The following is a 14265-nucleotide window of genomic DNA, read 5'->3' as shown; positions in this document are numbered from 1 at the left end:
TATCGGTGATACAAAAACTATAAAGTTAGATCAATAAAAATGTAGGTAAAGTAGGTGGAGGCTCCTCCTCTGTCTCTGAGGACCTGAGGTGTGAGTTTACCTCAACTCCACTGATCCGAGGACCAATAAAAGGGTTAGAACCTGAAGCCGGCAGGTGATCGGCGACTCACCTGAGGCTGCTCACCACCAGGTCGAAGGTGTTTTCTTTGAAGGGCAGAAACTCCTCATCAGCCAGCACACAGGTGGTGGGGACGTCAGTGCGTCGGCTCTGCTTCTGGAGGTCAGAGCCACAGAGTCGTTACAGCATCACGTCTATCAGCTGCATGTGTCAGAGTTCACTGTGTTTCAGCGCTCACCAGAGTCTGCTCCGAGACGTCGGCCAGGAACAGCCGCTCCACAACGTCCTGAAACACACACACACAGATCACGTCTCAGTTTTTACTCCTGCTGCCTGGAGCAGATGGAGACGAACACACAGGCTCAGACTCAGGTAAACACACTGTACTTTGCTCAAATGCTCTGCAATGTGACTCTTTCCGCCGCCGAGGTCCAGCGCCAGAGGAAACGTCCTGAGGAGACAGGAAGACAGAACAGCATCAGTCAAACTTTATTTATATACGAATCTTCCATCCAAGAGCTTGACAACCACTGACAGGACGAGTGGACTGGGACAGACAGCCAGCCAACCAGCCTCCGGTTCACTGGGTCTGCGGTGGACCCCCCATCCCAGACTCCCTGACTGGACTGTGAGTCAAACGTGGGTCCGGCTCCGTCGTCATGAACCCACCTTGCGATGTCATAGACGCGATCAGCCACTCGACCGCCGACCTGCAGACACACACAGCACAGGGGCAGCTCAGCTCAGGTCCCTCAGTTTTCACCTACAGTATTTTTACAGATTTCTGAGGCGCCTTCTACATTCACCCTGGTTTCACATCTTCAGTCTGTTTCTGTGACTTTATGTCGCACTGCAGTTTCTTCACTTTTCTCATGTTCGTTTGTTTAGTTGTAAAATAAAATGAAAATATAAGAAATAAAGACTGTAATGTGAATGACCTGATGACCCGCACCGGGCCTTGGTTGTCATGGTTACCAGTGACCTTTTTGATTCTGTACTTTAGTTCAGTGACGCGTCCTTCGCTGCGGTCTCTGATTGGCTGAGCTCTGCAGCGTCATACCTCGTCCCTCAGGTAGTCGTACTGGTGCCCGTCCTGCAGCGACGCAGCCCAGTTCTTCTGCCTCTTCTTCATCTCCCTGTTGAACACACTCATGGTGCCGCTGCCTGTCACGGCCAGCCCTCTGCGGGGGGGGTCAGGTCTCGGGCCGGCCTGGGGTCTGCAGCAGGAGGACCGGACCCGGCTCCAGGCTGCGGGACGGGGTCCGGGTGTGTGCAGCCTCTGCAGGACTGTGCCCCACAGCCGGCTGCTCATGGCGCGGGTTCCTCCTCCGGGTCAGCCGCAGCTCGGAGCCCCAGCACCGGGGGGGGGGCCGCTTCCTGTCCTCCTGAACCACCTCAGGCAGGAGCGGGGGGGAAAATGTGGAGCTGGAATCCGCTGGGCTCACCGAAAACCATGGAACTGGAACTCAGCCTGGAAAAGGACTGAAAATAAAAATAAAACCAAAAACAAACTTTCACTTTTCTGATGTTTTACACCAAACAATTAATCGATTACTAGAGTAGTAACTGGCAGATCGATCATATACTTTCACACACGGTTCTTCTCGGGGCTAAATTTCTTCTGCGACCTGAACATTCACGACCTTCAGTCTCAGAAACATCAAAGTCACGGTGTTTTCATGGCTGTTGCTTCACATCTTAGAACATCGAGCTCAACTCAGTCGAGAAAACAGGAAGAAAATCGAATAATATTAGAGACTCTGGTTTGAAAACGCAGCTGTTAACGACGTGAAACGCGTTTAACCGGATAACGAGAGCTTCCCGGTTGAAGACAGCAGAGCCCGAGCTGCGCCTTTCAGTCCGTTTGTCCCTCTGCGCCTGCCTTAGCGAGAAAAGGGGGGGAGACGGAGGGGTCCCGGAACAGTTGCATTGTGGGAAAACACGTGTGGCAGCGGAGCGGCGAGGAAGCGGTGAGTTTTATCCTGAAAGTTCTTTTAACCCGGTTTAATCCGTCAGTTCGAGTCCGGTGGGTCGGGACGGGGCGCTCAGCTGGCGGGACGCCGGGGGCGGAGCCTCAGCCCGGGCTCTGCTGCTCCGCCAACACCGTCTCCCCTCATGAGCACCAGCGTGTCTCAGCCGTTTAGAGTCAATTAGCCAGAAATCAGTGAATCCAGAATATTCATATTATAAATAACTAATAATAATAATATTAATAACTGAGAAAACACGTCACAACAATAACAACAGTGATGATATAATAATATAGAAAATGAGAAGAAAACATTGAAGCTCAGCTGTTAATAAACATGTGAGTGTGTGTGAACATATCATCACATGAATGAATCTGTAAACACTGATGTCGTTGCCTCTAACTTCCTGTTTCTCTTTTCACACAACACTGACCTGAACCATTCACCTGATTCAGCCCTTCACCTGCAGGCGAACACCTGAGCTGCTGCTGCACCGTTTGGTCTCAGCTTGTGTCTCCTCTGTTTTCACTTTTACTCTTTAGTGTTGTGTTTTTGTATTGTGTTGTTTTGTTTGTTGGACAGAGTCCTGCTGCTCTGGGCCGTTACTGTCAAACTGGTCTGAACCTTTCACAGGAAAAATCACATTGTGATGAGTTTGACAGACGTTGTGTTTGTGATACGAGTCACGTTTCAGGGCAGTTTCCATTTTCACCGATCAGAACATCGTGAAAATATAAAGTTTTGATAATATTGTGATTAATTGTTGAGCTCTGCTACCAAACACCACCCGGGTCTGACTCCAGGTCTGACTCCAGGTCTGACTCCAGGTCTGATTCCAGGTCTGACTCCAGGTCTGATTCCAGGTCTGACTCCGGGTCTGATTCCAGGTCTGACTTCAGGTCTGACTCCAAGTCTGACTTCAGGTCTGATGTCTGATTCCAGGTCTGACTCCAGGTCTGACTCCAGGTCTGACTTCAGGTCTGACTTCAGGTCTGATTCCAGGTCTGATTCCAGGTCTGACTCCAGGTTTGACTTCAGGTCTGATGTCTGATTCCAGGTCTGACTCCAGGTCTGATTCCAGGTCTGACTCCAGGTCTGATTCCAGGTCTGATTCCAGGTCTGACTCCAGGTCCTGAACAAACCTTTATTTTGTAAAATGTGAAGAGTCCAGTCGTGTTAGGACAGTTTTCCTTACTGTCTTGTTTTTACTTGATTTTCTCCATATTCCAGAAATCAGACAAATCTGACCAGATGATGAAAGTTGGGTCATTTTTAGTGTTAACTTCGGCAACAAATTTGTTTATCAAGATTTACAAAGTAGGAGAAACATCAAAAATATTCTTCTTCTCTGTTTATTTGGCAGGTGAGGCCGTGATTTTGCCGCCATGTCGTCCAAAAAGAAGCAGCTGAGCGATGAGCGCTTCCTCCGGGTGCAGAAGGATCCACGCTTCTGGGAGATGCCGGAGAGAGAACACAAAATCAAGATCGACAAGCGTTTCCAGTCCATGTTCCACGACCAGCGCTTCAAGGTGAAGTACACGGTGGACAAACGAGGCCGTCCCATCAACCACACCTCCACAGACGACCTGAAGCGCTTCTACAAACTCTCTGACTCCGAGGACGAAGAAGAAGACGAAGAGGACGCAAAGAACAAGAAGGCGGTGGCTGAGGGAAAGAAGAAGAAGAAGAAAGGGAAGGAGAAGCTGGTGAGAGCTGAGGGGGAGGTGAAGAAGGGAGAAGGAGTGCAGAGCAGAGGGGGAGGAGCTAAAGGAGAGCAAGGAGTCAGAGTGGTGGAGGACGAAGGTGAGAAGATGTTTGTTGTTTCCTTAAAACCTTTAAATTTTAACTGTGAGTGTGGAACGGAGAGCAGTGATTGGTCAGCAGATCTGAGGGGTCTGGAGGTGGAATAAAGGAAGACAGGATCTGAGCCTCTCCTCTGATTGGCTGACTGTTTTCTGAGTGATCCAATAAAAATAGAGCAGATTTCAGGTAAACACTCAGAGAAACCACTAAAGACACTGTGACTTTATTTTCCTCAGATGATGAAGATGATGAGGAGCAGCAAACTGAGGAGGAGGACGGTGTCGACCTGGGGGGCGGTGTCACAGACGGCAGTGAGGAGGATGAAGATGATGATGATGAAGAAGATGATGATGTAGAGGAGGAGGGTGATGTTAGAAGTGGATTGGATGAGGAGGAGTCCGGTCTGGATTCAGAGGAGGACAGTGACAGTGACAGTGGACCGGATCTGGCCAGAGGGAAGGGCAACGTAGAGACAAGCTCAGATGAAGATGACGATGATGTTGATGCCATCCTGAGGAAGGAGGAAGAGGAGATCGAACACGACTGGGGAGAGCTGTGCAAAGATGCTCCACGGAGTGACGTGGTGAGGTGACGTCTGGAGACGGACACGTTCACACATTAACACTTTCACTGTGTTTACTGTGTGTGTGTGTGTGTGTGTGTGTGTGTGTGTGTGTGTGTGTGCGCGCGCGCACCAGGTTTCGGCCCGACTGGCCGTCTGCAACATGGACTGGGACCGCATAAAGGCCAAAGACCTGCTGGCTCTGTGCAGCTCCTTCACACCTAAAGGAGGAGCCGTGCTGTCTGTCAAGGTAACACAGAGGCAGAGTGAGGAAGAGTGATGAAGTGTGATGAAGAGTGAGGAAGAGTGAGGTGAGGAAGAGTGATGAAGAGTGAGGCAGAGTGATGAAGTGTGATGAAGAGTGAGGAAGAGTGAGGTGAGGAAGAGTGATGAAGAGTGAGGCAGGAAAGACCAGAAATGTTTCTCTGGCTGCACTTTTGTTCTCTGACCCTGAAGAGCCTTGAACACATCACCAGGCTGACAGCAGAGCGTTTCTGCTCGTCAGTTTCAGGTGGTGGACAGGTGAGTGTGGAATCTGTGTGAGAGAGATAAACTGCAGTGCATGCTGGGTGTTGTTGTCCAGATTTACCCGTCTGAGTTTGGGAGGGAGAGGCTGATGGTGGAGGAGACGCAGGGACCGCTGGAGCTGAGGGCGCTGCCCGAGGACTCAGAGGACGACACCGAGGAGGAGAGGTGACACACACACACACACACACACACACACACACACACACACACACACTCACACTCACACTCACACTCACACGCTCACACAGTTAAATTGTGTTTGAATGAGTCAGTTCCCACTCGTGGTTCTGATGAAACCTCCTCCTGTGTCCTGCGCTGTGTCTCCTCAGCGTTTACAGGGAGAAGATGCGCGACTACCAGTTCAAGCGTCTGAAGTATTACTACGCCGTGGTGGAGTGCGACTCGGTCGACACAGCTGCTAAGATCTACGAGGAGTGTGACGGCTACGAGTACGAGAGCAGCTGCTCCGTCCTGGACCTGCGGTAGGAGAACCTGAACCTGAGAACACCGAGAACACAAACCCACAGAACTGAAGTGAAATCATTCAAAACTAAGTGAAGCTGAAACTTTCTGAACAGGTTTATTCCTGATGACGTCATGTTCACCGAGGAGCCTAAAGACGCAGCGACAGACGTGAACCTGTCGGCCTACACGCCCAAACTGTTCACCTCGTCAGCCGCGGCCACCTCAAAGGTGAGACCTGCACACGTTACTGTAGAGAACATCTAAAAACTCTGAAGAAATCAACAGATGTTTCTGTGAAGACGATCAGTAGGACTCACGTGTCTGAGTTCAACCAATCAGGTGCAGCTGACGTGGGACGAGACCGACCACGAGCGGGTGACCGCCCTCAACAGGAAGTTCAACAAGGACGAGCTGTTGGAAATGGACTTCAACGCCTACCTGGCCTCCTCCAGCGAGGAAGAGGAGGAGGATGAAGAGGGAGAGGTTGCGTTTGGAGACGACGACGTCACAGCAGAGAGTGAGAGGACTCATCGTAACTGAGAAGGTTCTTCTTCTGTGGTGACAGGAAGCAGCACTGACGGGTTGTTCTGTCCTTTGTTTGGTTTCACAGTTAAACGAACAGAAGAGGCCAAGGAGGAGGAGAAGAAGACAGAGAAGAAGAAGAAGAAGAGTGAGGAGCAGATCTCTAGGTACAGGGAGCTGCTGAGAGGTCTGCAGGACAGAGAGAAGAAGCTGCAGGAGGACAAAGACATGGAGATGGAGATCACCTGGGTGCCAGGTGTGTGTGTGTGAGAAACAGATTTTTATCTTTTTGTTTTCTTGTTTTTCTTCTTGAATGTTTCTCTTGGTGTCAGTGTTTTCCTGCTAGAAGGTTCAACATGTGGTCAAACAGTGTGAATGTCAAACCAGGTTTGACAGTAAAAACATCAAGTAGATGTGTTTCTTTTCTCTTGTAACACACACGCACACGCACACACACACACACAGTAATAACAGTAACACCAGGCTGCACAGTCGGATCAGTTCGCTGAGTGTGTGTTTTGTGTGTGTGCAGGACTGAAGGAGACGACGGAGCAGCTGGTGAAGAAGAAGCTGGAGGAGAAGGAGCAGCCGACGCCCTGGGAGGAGTTCCTGCAGAAGAAGAAGGAGAGGAAGAAGCAGAAGAAGTCTCAGAGGAAACAGGTGAAGACGGCAGATGTTCCAGATGTGTCCAGCTGTCATAGCGTCAGAGTAGAGTTAACGTCTTCATCAAGTCACAGCTGATTGGACGACAGATCACTCACTCTGCTTGTCTTCCACCAGGGAGCAGCTGAGGAAGACCTCAGTGATGAAGAGCTTCCTCCAGATGTTGACCTCAGTGACCCCTTCTTCGCCGAGGAGCTGGGTGCTACAGGTGATCGCTGCTGTCAGTCGATGAGTATCGAATGTTTTACCTTCATGTGGATCTGAGTCCAGCGTCAGTGTTGTCTGCTGTGTCTGCAGATCTGAAGAAGAAACAGAAGGGAAAGAAGAAGAAGAAGGAGCAGGAGGAAGAGGAGCGGACGGCTGAGGAGGAAGAGGAGCTGGAGAAGCAGAAGGTCAGAGGTTAATCTCAGCTCGTCATGAAAACCAGCAAACCTGAGCTCTGCAGACTCACTGTGTGTGTGTGTATGTGTGTGTGTGTGTGTGTGCAGGCTGAGATGGCGCTCCTGATGGAGGACGACGACGACGACGCCAAACACAAACACTTCAACTACGACAAGATCGTGGAGCAGCAGAACCTGAGCAAGAAGAAGAGGAAGAAGCTGCTGAAGAAGGGGGAGGAGCCTGTGGAGGACGACGACTTCCAGGTGAGACCTTCAGTTCAGACTCTGACCTGCCGTTAACCAACTAACCGACCCACAGGATCCACGGAGTTTCTGAGCGTCACGTCACAGGAATGTGATAATTATTTGTACAGCAGAGCTGACAATGACACAGTCAGGCAGATTCAATAGCTTTAATAACGCAGGAAACAAAAACACATCTCTACCATCAGAATCCCAGAGCTGCTCCTGCTGATCAGGGCCAGACCATGGCCTCAAGGGTTACTTCCTGTGTTCAGTTGGTGGCGCTACGACTGTGACGTCATATCAGGATACAGATGTCTGGTATCTGTTGAATTTTTCGAGGGGGGGGCCCTGAGCCAACGCCCACATCACTGACTGAGTTTGGGCACCACTAGTCTCTCAACAACGCCTGAGCTTTGCAGAGTTTGTGAGTCTTTGTGCGTCCTACAGACCAAACCTGTAAACACAAAGCACAGCACCAAATCCAAAATTGAAAAAAAAAATTTTTTTTTTTAATTGAAAAAATTGGATGATGTCATTTGTAATAGGACCAATCATCAGCCCCTCGACCATCGGCCCAGAGCCCAGTCTCTGATTTTGCTCGATTTGTGTGTTGATCTGAGTTTTCGAGCTTGTTCAAGCCCCAAAAATCTTTTTTTTTCTTTTTGAATAATAATAATAATAATAATAATAATAATAATAATAATAATAATCTCATGGAGACAAACAGTAAATAACCACATTTATGATGCTGTAAGATAAAGAATTTACAGACAGTAGAAGAAGAAACTCTGACCAGTGAAAATCTGAAACCACGGCCGAGTGATGAGACACGATGAGAGTTCTGTTTCATCAAAATAATGACACCAGCCTCAATGACCATGACTGTAACGAACCACTTCCTGTCTGTGTGCGTCCAGGTGGATGTTAAAGACCCCCGTTTCCAGGCCATGTTCACGTCCCACCTGTTCAACCTGGACCCGTCCCACCCCAGCTACAAGAAGACCAAAGCCACTCAGAGCATCCTGACCGAGAAGCAGCGCAGACGAGAAGAGGAGCGGCGGCAGAAGGATGACGTCCTCGGTGCTCAGGCGACCACGCCCACCGCCGCCGGCATACAGGAAGTGTCAGGGAAGACATGGGAAAATGACTCTGATGTTCCAGCGGCACAGAAAGCGATGGACCCCGGCCTGTCTCTGCTCGTCAAGTCCATCAAAAGCAAAACGCAGCAGTTTCAGGCTCGGAAGAAACAGAGGCTGGTGTAGGTTCAGCTGAGAACTGCTGACGGACTGAGCCTGGATCAGTTTCCTGTTTATTTTTATGTGTTTGTACAGAAACGAATCTCAGGCACCAGGAAGACAACAGGAAATGAAGAGTCGGACACATGATGAGTAAAAACTGAATCCTGCTGCTTCAGGTGTTGACATGTTTTATTCTGACTGTTTGAGTCGTCATGGTTACAGATGAAAACACAGTTTGATTTAATAAAGCAGGTGGATTGAGATGAGTTTGAAGTGTTGCTGAGGTCACACTGTGTTTGATGAGCAACATGAAATCAAAGGCACTCGATCAGCTGTTATTAGAAATGATCTTCTACACAAATATTAACATCAGAGTCGCTGAGTTCCTCAGTCGCTGCTGCTACGAGGGATGATTGACAGCAAGCAAAGCCTGTCTCACTGTTCATAAGGACTCATGGCTGTTGTGTTAAAGCTCCACACAGTCTAAAGGTAGATGTCCATGTGTTTGTGATTATAAAGCAGGTCTAGGTTCTATATTAATACTGTGAAAGTATCAAAGCCTCAGTCCACAGAGAAATGCACACAGCCTGTATTCAGAAACTGAGCCTTAAAACCAGCCGTCAGGACTTCTGGAACTTTGTGATGTCACAACAAAGCAGTCAGCCAATGAGAAGAGAGGCTCAGATCCTCTCTTCTGATTGGCTGACTGACCTGTTGTTACTAGAGCTCCAGAGAGAAGCCTGAGAGAGGAGATGTAAAACTACACTGAGATGGTTTTTGGTTCTTAAAACCACAGATATATCTTCTGATGGAGATCAACACTTCAGATAAAACACAGGAGAAGAGTAAAACATGGAGCTTTAAGACATTTGAAAACTCATGAACTCGTCCTTTAAGAGGACGGAGGCGTCTCAGCGGTGGACTAGTGGAGCTCTGGTCTCAGACGTTTACAGGATGAGCTCCTGGTCAGGTGGTCGCTGCAGGTCACGATGTCACAATGTTCATCAGTTAATCTGCTGATTATTTATCCAAAGTTCAAACTGATTAATATTCTGTTGATCATCTAATCAATGAATCACTGCAGCTCTGATCGTAGAGTCACACCTGAGCTGTGCTACAGTGACCTGTCCGTCACAGTCACCTCCTACGGTCCGGGGTATTCCAACACGGCGGCGGCTCCCATCCCGGTCCCGATGCACATGGACACGACGCCGAGCGCCCTGCAGACAGACAGAGGCTCAGAACCGTCTGGACTCTGTGCTCAGGTCTTTGCTGTGTGTGTGGCGGTCGACACAAACCTCCTGCCTCTGCGTTTGAGTTCGTTGAGCAGCGTCACCACCTGCCGCGCTCCGGTGCAGCCCAGAGGGTGTCCCAGGGCGATGGCGCCCCCGTTAGGGTTCACCTTCTCCGGCGGGATCCCCAGCTTCTCCACACAGTACACGGCCTGAGCAGCAGAACCAGATCAGGTCACTGAGGAACACACTCATAACAGAACCTGTCCTCACTGAGGTCCTGGATCATCCAGGTGCAGGCTCCTCTGACCTCTGACCTCTGACTTACAGAAGAACTGATTTTTCACCAGTGACAACATCACAAACATTTGTTGGTTTGTGTGAACCAGGTGATGTGGAGCTCACCTGACTGGCAAAGGCCTCGTTGATTTCAAACACGTCGATGTCGGCCACGGTGAGTCCTGAGGGGACGCACAACAACAACAACACAACAACACAACTCAACAAGACTGAAGCACCACAGCCGCTTCACACACGTCAGTCACATGACTCAAGTCTCAACAGAGTTCGAAATTGTAAAGTGTGAATTTCTGATTTTTTTCTTTTCAAAAAAGTAAAAAAAGAACATCATGTGAAAACCTGGTGAGACAGATTTGCTTCCATACATTAACTTATCAAATAAACTGTATTATTATTAATATTTATCAGGTAATCAGTGACACCGTCTCCATCATGACAGTTTTATAGCTGATGGGTTTTGTAGTTTTTTTAAAAGAAGTAAATGAGCTGATCTGAATAAATCTGAGCTTCATGAACTGAACCTGCAGCAGCTTTAAACCCACTGACCTACAGGGGTTTACATGATGATGATGATGATGAAGGTACAGCTGCTTCAGACTAAACCACAGGAGACCAGCAGAGGGGTTATGTGATCATGTGACCTTGACTCAGACTCACCAGCTTGCTCCAGAGCTGCAGGGATGGCAAACGCTGGTCCAATACCCATAACATCAGGAGGGACCCCCACCACTGCACTGGCCCTCAGGACCCCCAGGACCGGCAGACCCAGAGCCTCCACTGCAGACCTGCGACCAATCAGCACGGCCGCTGCTCCGTCACTCACCTGGCTGGAGTTACCTGGGACAGAACATGTGTGTGTTTGAGTCAGTAGCTGCTCACAGACGTTCATCCATTCACCTGCTGTTGCCGCGGCGCCGACTCACCTGCTGTGGTGCTGCCGTCAGGTTTGAAGGCCGGCCGCAGTTTAGCGAGTCCTGCCAGAGTGGTTCCAGGTCTGACCCCGTCGTCCCTCCGCACTGTCACCTCTCGCTCTTTGCCTTCATCGTCCACTAACTTGGTGGTGACGGGGACGATCTCCTGGTCGAACAGTCCCATGGCCTGAGCCCGGGCTGCTCTGTGAGAGGGCGGAGCCTGATCGTTACACCTGCTGTAAACACGACACACCCTCCTACCTACACCTGTCACTTCACATCAGTTCTCTAGGTTCCTTTAAAGGTGACTGTGACCTGGTTTGAAAAAAAATCACCATGTAAACCCAAGAAAACGTTCAGGTATGATTCATGGAGAAACTACAAATCTGATCCTCTGATCCTTTCCACCAAACTTCATTCAAATTTGTTACGTTTTTAACCAACAGCCAGATGAAAACAACCTCCCAGGAAAACCAGCAGGATAATTAATTAATCTAATGAATGTAATAATTAGTTAATATATCAATGTCAACATACACATGTTCACATGCCACATACACAGGTTCCATCATGCTGCACCGAGGAGGTGGAGCTTTGACAGACACCAAACTCAATGGAAAAAAGAATTTAAAAAGTATTTGCTTGGTTACTTTTGCTGAGAGCTGAGAGCGAAGGCGTCCTGCTTCTCTCTGGAGACTCTGAATCTCTCTGCAACGTTCTCCGAGGTGATGCTGCACAAATCACACAAACACAAACAACACAAACAACACACACACACAAACACACAGCATAAAGAACACACACACACAGATAAATAGTTTATGAATTCTTCAGTTATATGATGTCACAGTGACTTTGACCTTTGACCTTTAAACACCAAAATCAAATCAGTTGTTCTTTGAGTCTGAGTGAACATTTGTGCCAAATTAGAAGAAATTGTAACATAATACAAAACACAAAAACATAATCAATAAAAATATAAAAATATATAAAATAAAAAAATACTAATTAATCAAATAAAATGGAAGATTCTGACAAACTACACAAACTCTGGGATTTTAATCTCTGGAGATGGAAGGACATCGTAATGTTGAGAGAGCGCCTGGAGCAAGCTGATGGTTGGAGGTTTGGGATTAAAACTTTTATTTTTCTGTTCTGGGTTTTAACTAACTGGGAAAAGATTCAGTGGATTCTCAGGTTTTCTACAGTAAGAACTTGTGTAGATGCTGAAACAGCCTCAGGGTTTTAGAGAAACATCATGATCAGGATGATATTTACTTTCTAAGACAATTTGTGAAAAGACAGTTTGGAGGTTTCAGTGAACTTTGTGAAGCAACAACCAATTCAGATATAATCAATTCTTATTGTGACTGTGGGATTATGATTGATTAGTATACATCCAGTTGTTTATTGATTGTGACCAATTGGAGGTGAAATGAAGTTTGTGATTCTAACACGTTCAGAGTTCGTCCTGGGACTGTGAGCCCCGGCAGCACGGCGCTCACCCCATGGGGACGATGCAGTCTCTGGCCTTGTCGTTGTCCATCAGCCTGGAGCTCAGGTCTCCAGGGTTTCCTATTGAACGCAGAGACATGCTCTCCACACTGTAACACACACAGACACACAAACACAGACACATATATAATGTTTGTGTGTCCTGGAGAAACGTTGTTTGACTCTAACTGTAGTTTTGACAGGTGACGTACCCACAGGCGAGGCCCAGGTCAATGGACCTGCTCCTGATGGCTCCTGCACAGACACAGGTAACAGCAGGTGACTGTGGCTGTGTGTGTGTGTGTGTGTGTGTGTGTGCGTGTGCGTCAGTGTTTACCTGCGATGTTGAACAGAGCCTGGAGCCCGGAGGAGCACTGTCTGTTCACCGTGTAAACAGGAACCGTCTCTGGAAACCCACTGAGGTGAGGACAGAGCAGGAGGAGAGTCAGTGAAACAGGACGAGTGTGTGAGGGTCAGTGCGACCTCTGACCTTTGACCTCTCACCTGAGGAAGTGAGCCACTCTGGCCATCAGAGCCCCGGCTCCAGGCTGCAGCACGTTACCTGCAGACAGGTGAGCACAGGTGAGCACACAGAGCATTTCAATCAGCAGTCTGAGGGGGGGGGGACTCACCCACACAGACGTCTCCCAGCTGGGCAGGTGACAGTCCAACATCTGTCAGCACAGCTGTCATCACTGCGCTCAGCAGCTCGTCAGGTGTGGTGTCCTAGAAGACGTCATCAGTTACTGTCAGCGCAGGTGAGCAGGTGAGCAGGTGAACAGGTGAACAGGTGAGCAGGTACCTTGAAAGATCCTCTCTTCGCTCTCCCGATAGCGGTCCTCAGTCCATGAACCACCACCACGTCGTCCGGGCCGCCGCTCCCTGCAGACCCGGATCCGGATCCACATTCTGAGCTCCATAAATCCCGCCGCTGGTCAGAGGAAGCGGAGGGAGACAGGTGACCTGCAATGATCTTCAACCTGTGCATTGCGATGATGAACCACCTGAGTGTAGTCTGGACGGCTGGAGTCACTTCCTTCTTCAGGACGGAAAGAGAAGAGGGACAATTAGAGCGCGAAGAGGCCGAGCGGTCCTCCCCCTCCCCCTCCCCCTCCCCCTGCTCCTCCTCTTCCTCCCCCTCCCCCTCCCCCTCCTCGTCTTCCTCTTGAGGTCTTGAGGCAGCTTCTCATCCACGAAGGAAACTATAACAACGAGTTTTTATCTTATGATGACCGGGTACAGTAAAACAGTAACGGGGCAGGAACTGAGCGCTTCAGAACTCGGCTGAGAATCATCGGGTTTTTACGTTTTCTTCAGAGTCACGGTGACTCAGTGACACTGGTCGGAACCTCCACCGGTTCACAGCAGAAAGAAACTGTTCGTAGTTAATTCGGCGTTTTCAATTTTTCAAAATATAAACAAATAAAGGCTAAAAACAGCCCACAGACACTGTGGCTCTGTGTGTCCGTGGAAACGTTTGACTTCTGTTTGCATCTGTTGACACAATGACTTTCAACGTCTCATGTGACTGAACCCCTAAAAAACAACACGTGTACTAATATATATATATATATATATATATATATATATATATATATATATACATATATATATAAGCTCATATCATGACATAGATGCACAATTCAATCTCCAGTTGAAACATGATTTCAGTTGAGAGTTGATTCTACACAGCGTCTGTTTCTGTGGATGAAGGAGCCTGTTGTCTGACACGTTTCCATGTAGGAACCAGGATCTTAGGAAAATAGAATTTAAAGCTCTTCAGCCTGATCAGAATATTTTACTGCCGTGATTTAAACTGTTCATTCATTTACT

The 14265-nt window shown here is 48.6% G+C and overlaps 3 protein-coding genes across 5 annotated transcripts in view; 1 reads left to right on the top strand and 2 right to left on the bottom strand.

Moving 5' to 3' along the window:
• Positions 1-1853, bottom strand: part of ndufaf5 (NADH:ubiquinone oxidoreductase complex assembly factor 5) — a 4196-nt gene extending 2343 nt beyond the window's left edge. The window contains exons 1-6 of one of the 3 annotated variants that reach the window (XM_071503437.1): positions 1715-1853; positions 1179-1600; positions 788-828; positions 506-569; positions 357-404; positions 171-274 (exon numbers count right to left, since the gene is read on the bottom strand). In XM_071503437.1, the coding sequence (XP_071359538.1) occupies positions 171-274; positions 357-404; positions 506-569; positions 788-828; positions 1179-1430 (509 nt within the window). In that variant the 5' untranslated portion in view covers positions 1431-1600; positions 1715-1853. Of the gene's footprint in view, positions 1-170; positions 275-356; positions 405-505; positions 570-653; positions 829-1178; positions 1601-1704 lie in introns of all 3 variants that reach the window. The other 2 variants (XM_071503438.1, XM_071503436.1) reach the window with 2 other exon arrangements.
• A 104-nt stretch (positions 1854-1957) lies between these two features.
• On the top strand, positions 1958-8761 carry esf1 (ESF1, nucleolar pre-rRNA processing protein, homolog (S. cerevisiae)). The gene is made up of 14 exons (XM_071503434.1): positions 1958-2088; positions 3452-3891; positions 4128-4474; positions 4590-4703; positions 5037-5146; positions 5311-5463; positions 5560-5674; positions 5786-5963; positions 6057-6224; positions 6501-6628; positions 6749-6839; positions 6929-7023; positions 7120-7275; positions 8175-8761. The coding sequence occupies exons 2-14, from the start codon at positions 3474-3476 to the stop codon at positions 8517-8519; spliced, it is 2418 nt and encodes an 805-aa protein (XP_071359535.1). The 5' UTR covers positions 1958-2088; positions 3452-3473; the 3' UTR covers positions 8520-8761.
• Positions 8667-13492, bottom strand: acaa1 (acetyl-CoA acyltransferase 1). The gene is made up of 12 exons (XM_071503435.1): positions 13235-13492; positions 13065-13158; positions 12937-12994; positions 12770-12849; positions 12645-12687; positions 12444-12542; positions 11589-11669; positions 10951-11141; positions 10685-10864; positions 10133-10188; positions 9794-9939; positions 8667-9715 (listed from the first exon to the last, which is right to left on the bottom strand). Exons 1-12 carry the CDS (start codon positions 13418-13420, stop codon positions 9640-9642), a joined length of 1290 nt encoding a protein of 429 aa, XP_071359536.1. The 5' UTR covers positions 13421-13492; the 3' UTR covers positions 8667-9639.
• Positions 13493-14265: the final 773 nt, after the last annotated feature.

Source organism: Trachinotus anak, unplaced genomic scaffold (assembly GCF_046630095.1).
Source record: "Trachinotus anak isolate AG129_WGS33_773 ecotype Australia unplaced genomic scaffold, CSIRO_AGI_Tana_v1 ptg000019l, whole genome shotgun sequence".
NCBI classification, from domain to species: Eukaryota; Metazoa; Chordata; class Actinopteri; order Carangiformes; family Carangidae; genus Trachinotus; species Trachinotus anak.
This window is presented reverse-complemented; position numbering and strand designations above follow the sequence as displayed.

Coding starts and splice junctions, on each gene's coding strand:
- acaa1 (XM_071503435.1), bottom strand. CDS start 13,420: ATGCACAGGTTGAAGATCATTGCAGGTCACCTGTCTCCCTCCGCTTCC. Junction 12,850..12,936: donor AGAGTGGCTCACTTCCTCAG/GTGAGAGGTCAA, acceptor TCCTCACCTCAG/TGGGTTTCCAGAGACGGTTC. Junction 9,716..9,793: donor CTCAAACGCAGAGGCAGGAG/GTTTGTGTCGAC, acceptor GTCTGTCTGCAG/GGCGCTCGGCGTCGTGTCCA.
- esf1 (XM_071503434.1), top strand. CDS start 3,474: ATGTCGTCCAAAAAGAAGCAGCTGAGCGATGAGCGCTTCCTCCGGGTG. Junction 3,892..4,127: donor CAGAGTGGTGGAGGACGAAG/GTGAGAAGATGT, acceptor TATTTTCCTCAG/ATGATGAAGATGATGAGGAG. Junction 6,225..6,500: donor GGAGATCACCTGGGTGCCAG/GTGTGTGTGTGT, acceptor GTGTGTGTGCAG/GACTGAAGGAGACGACGGAG.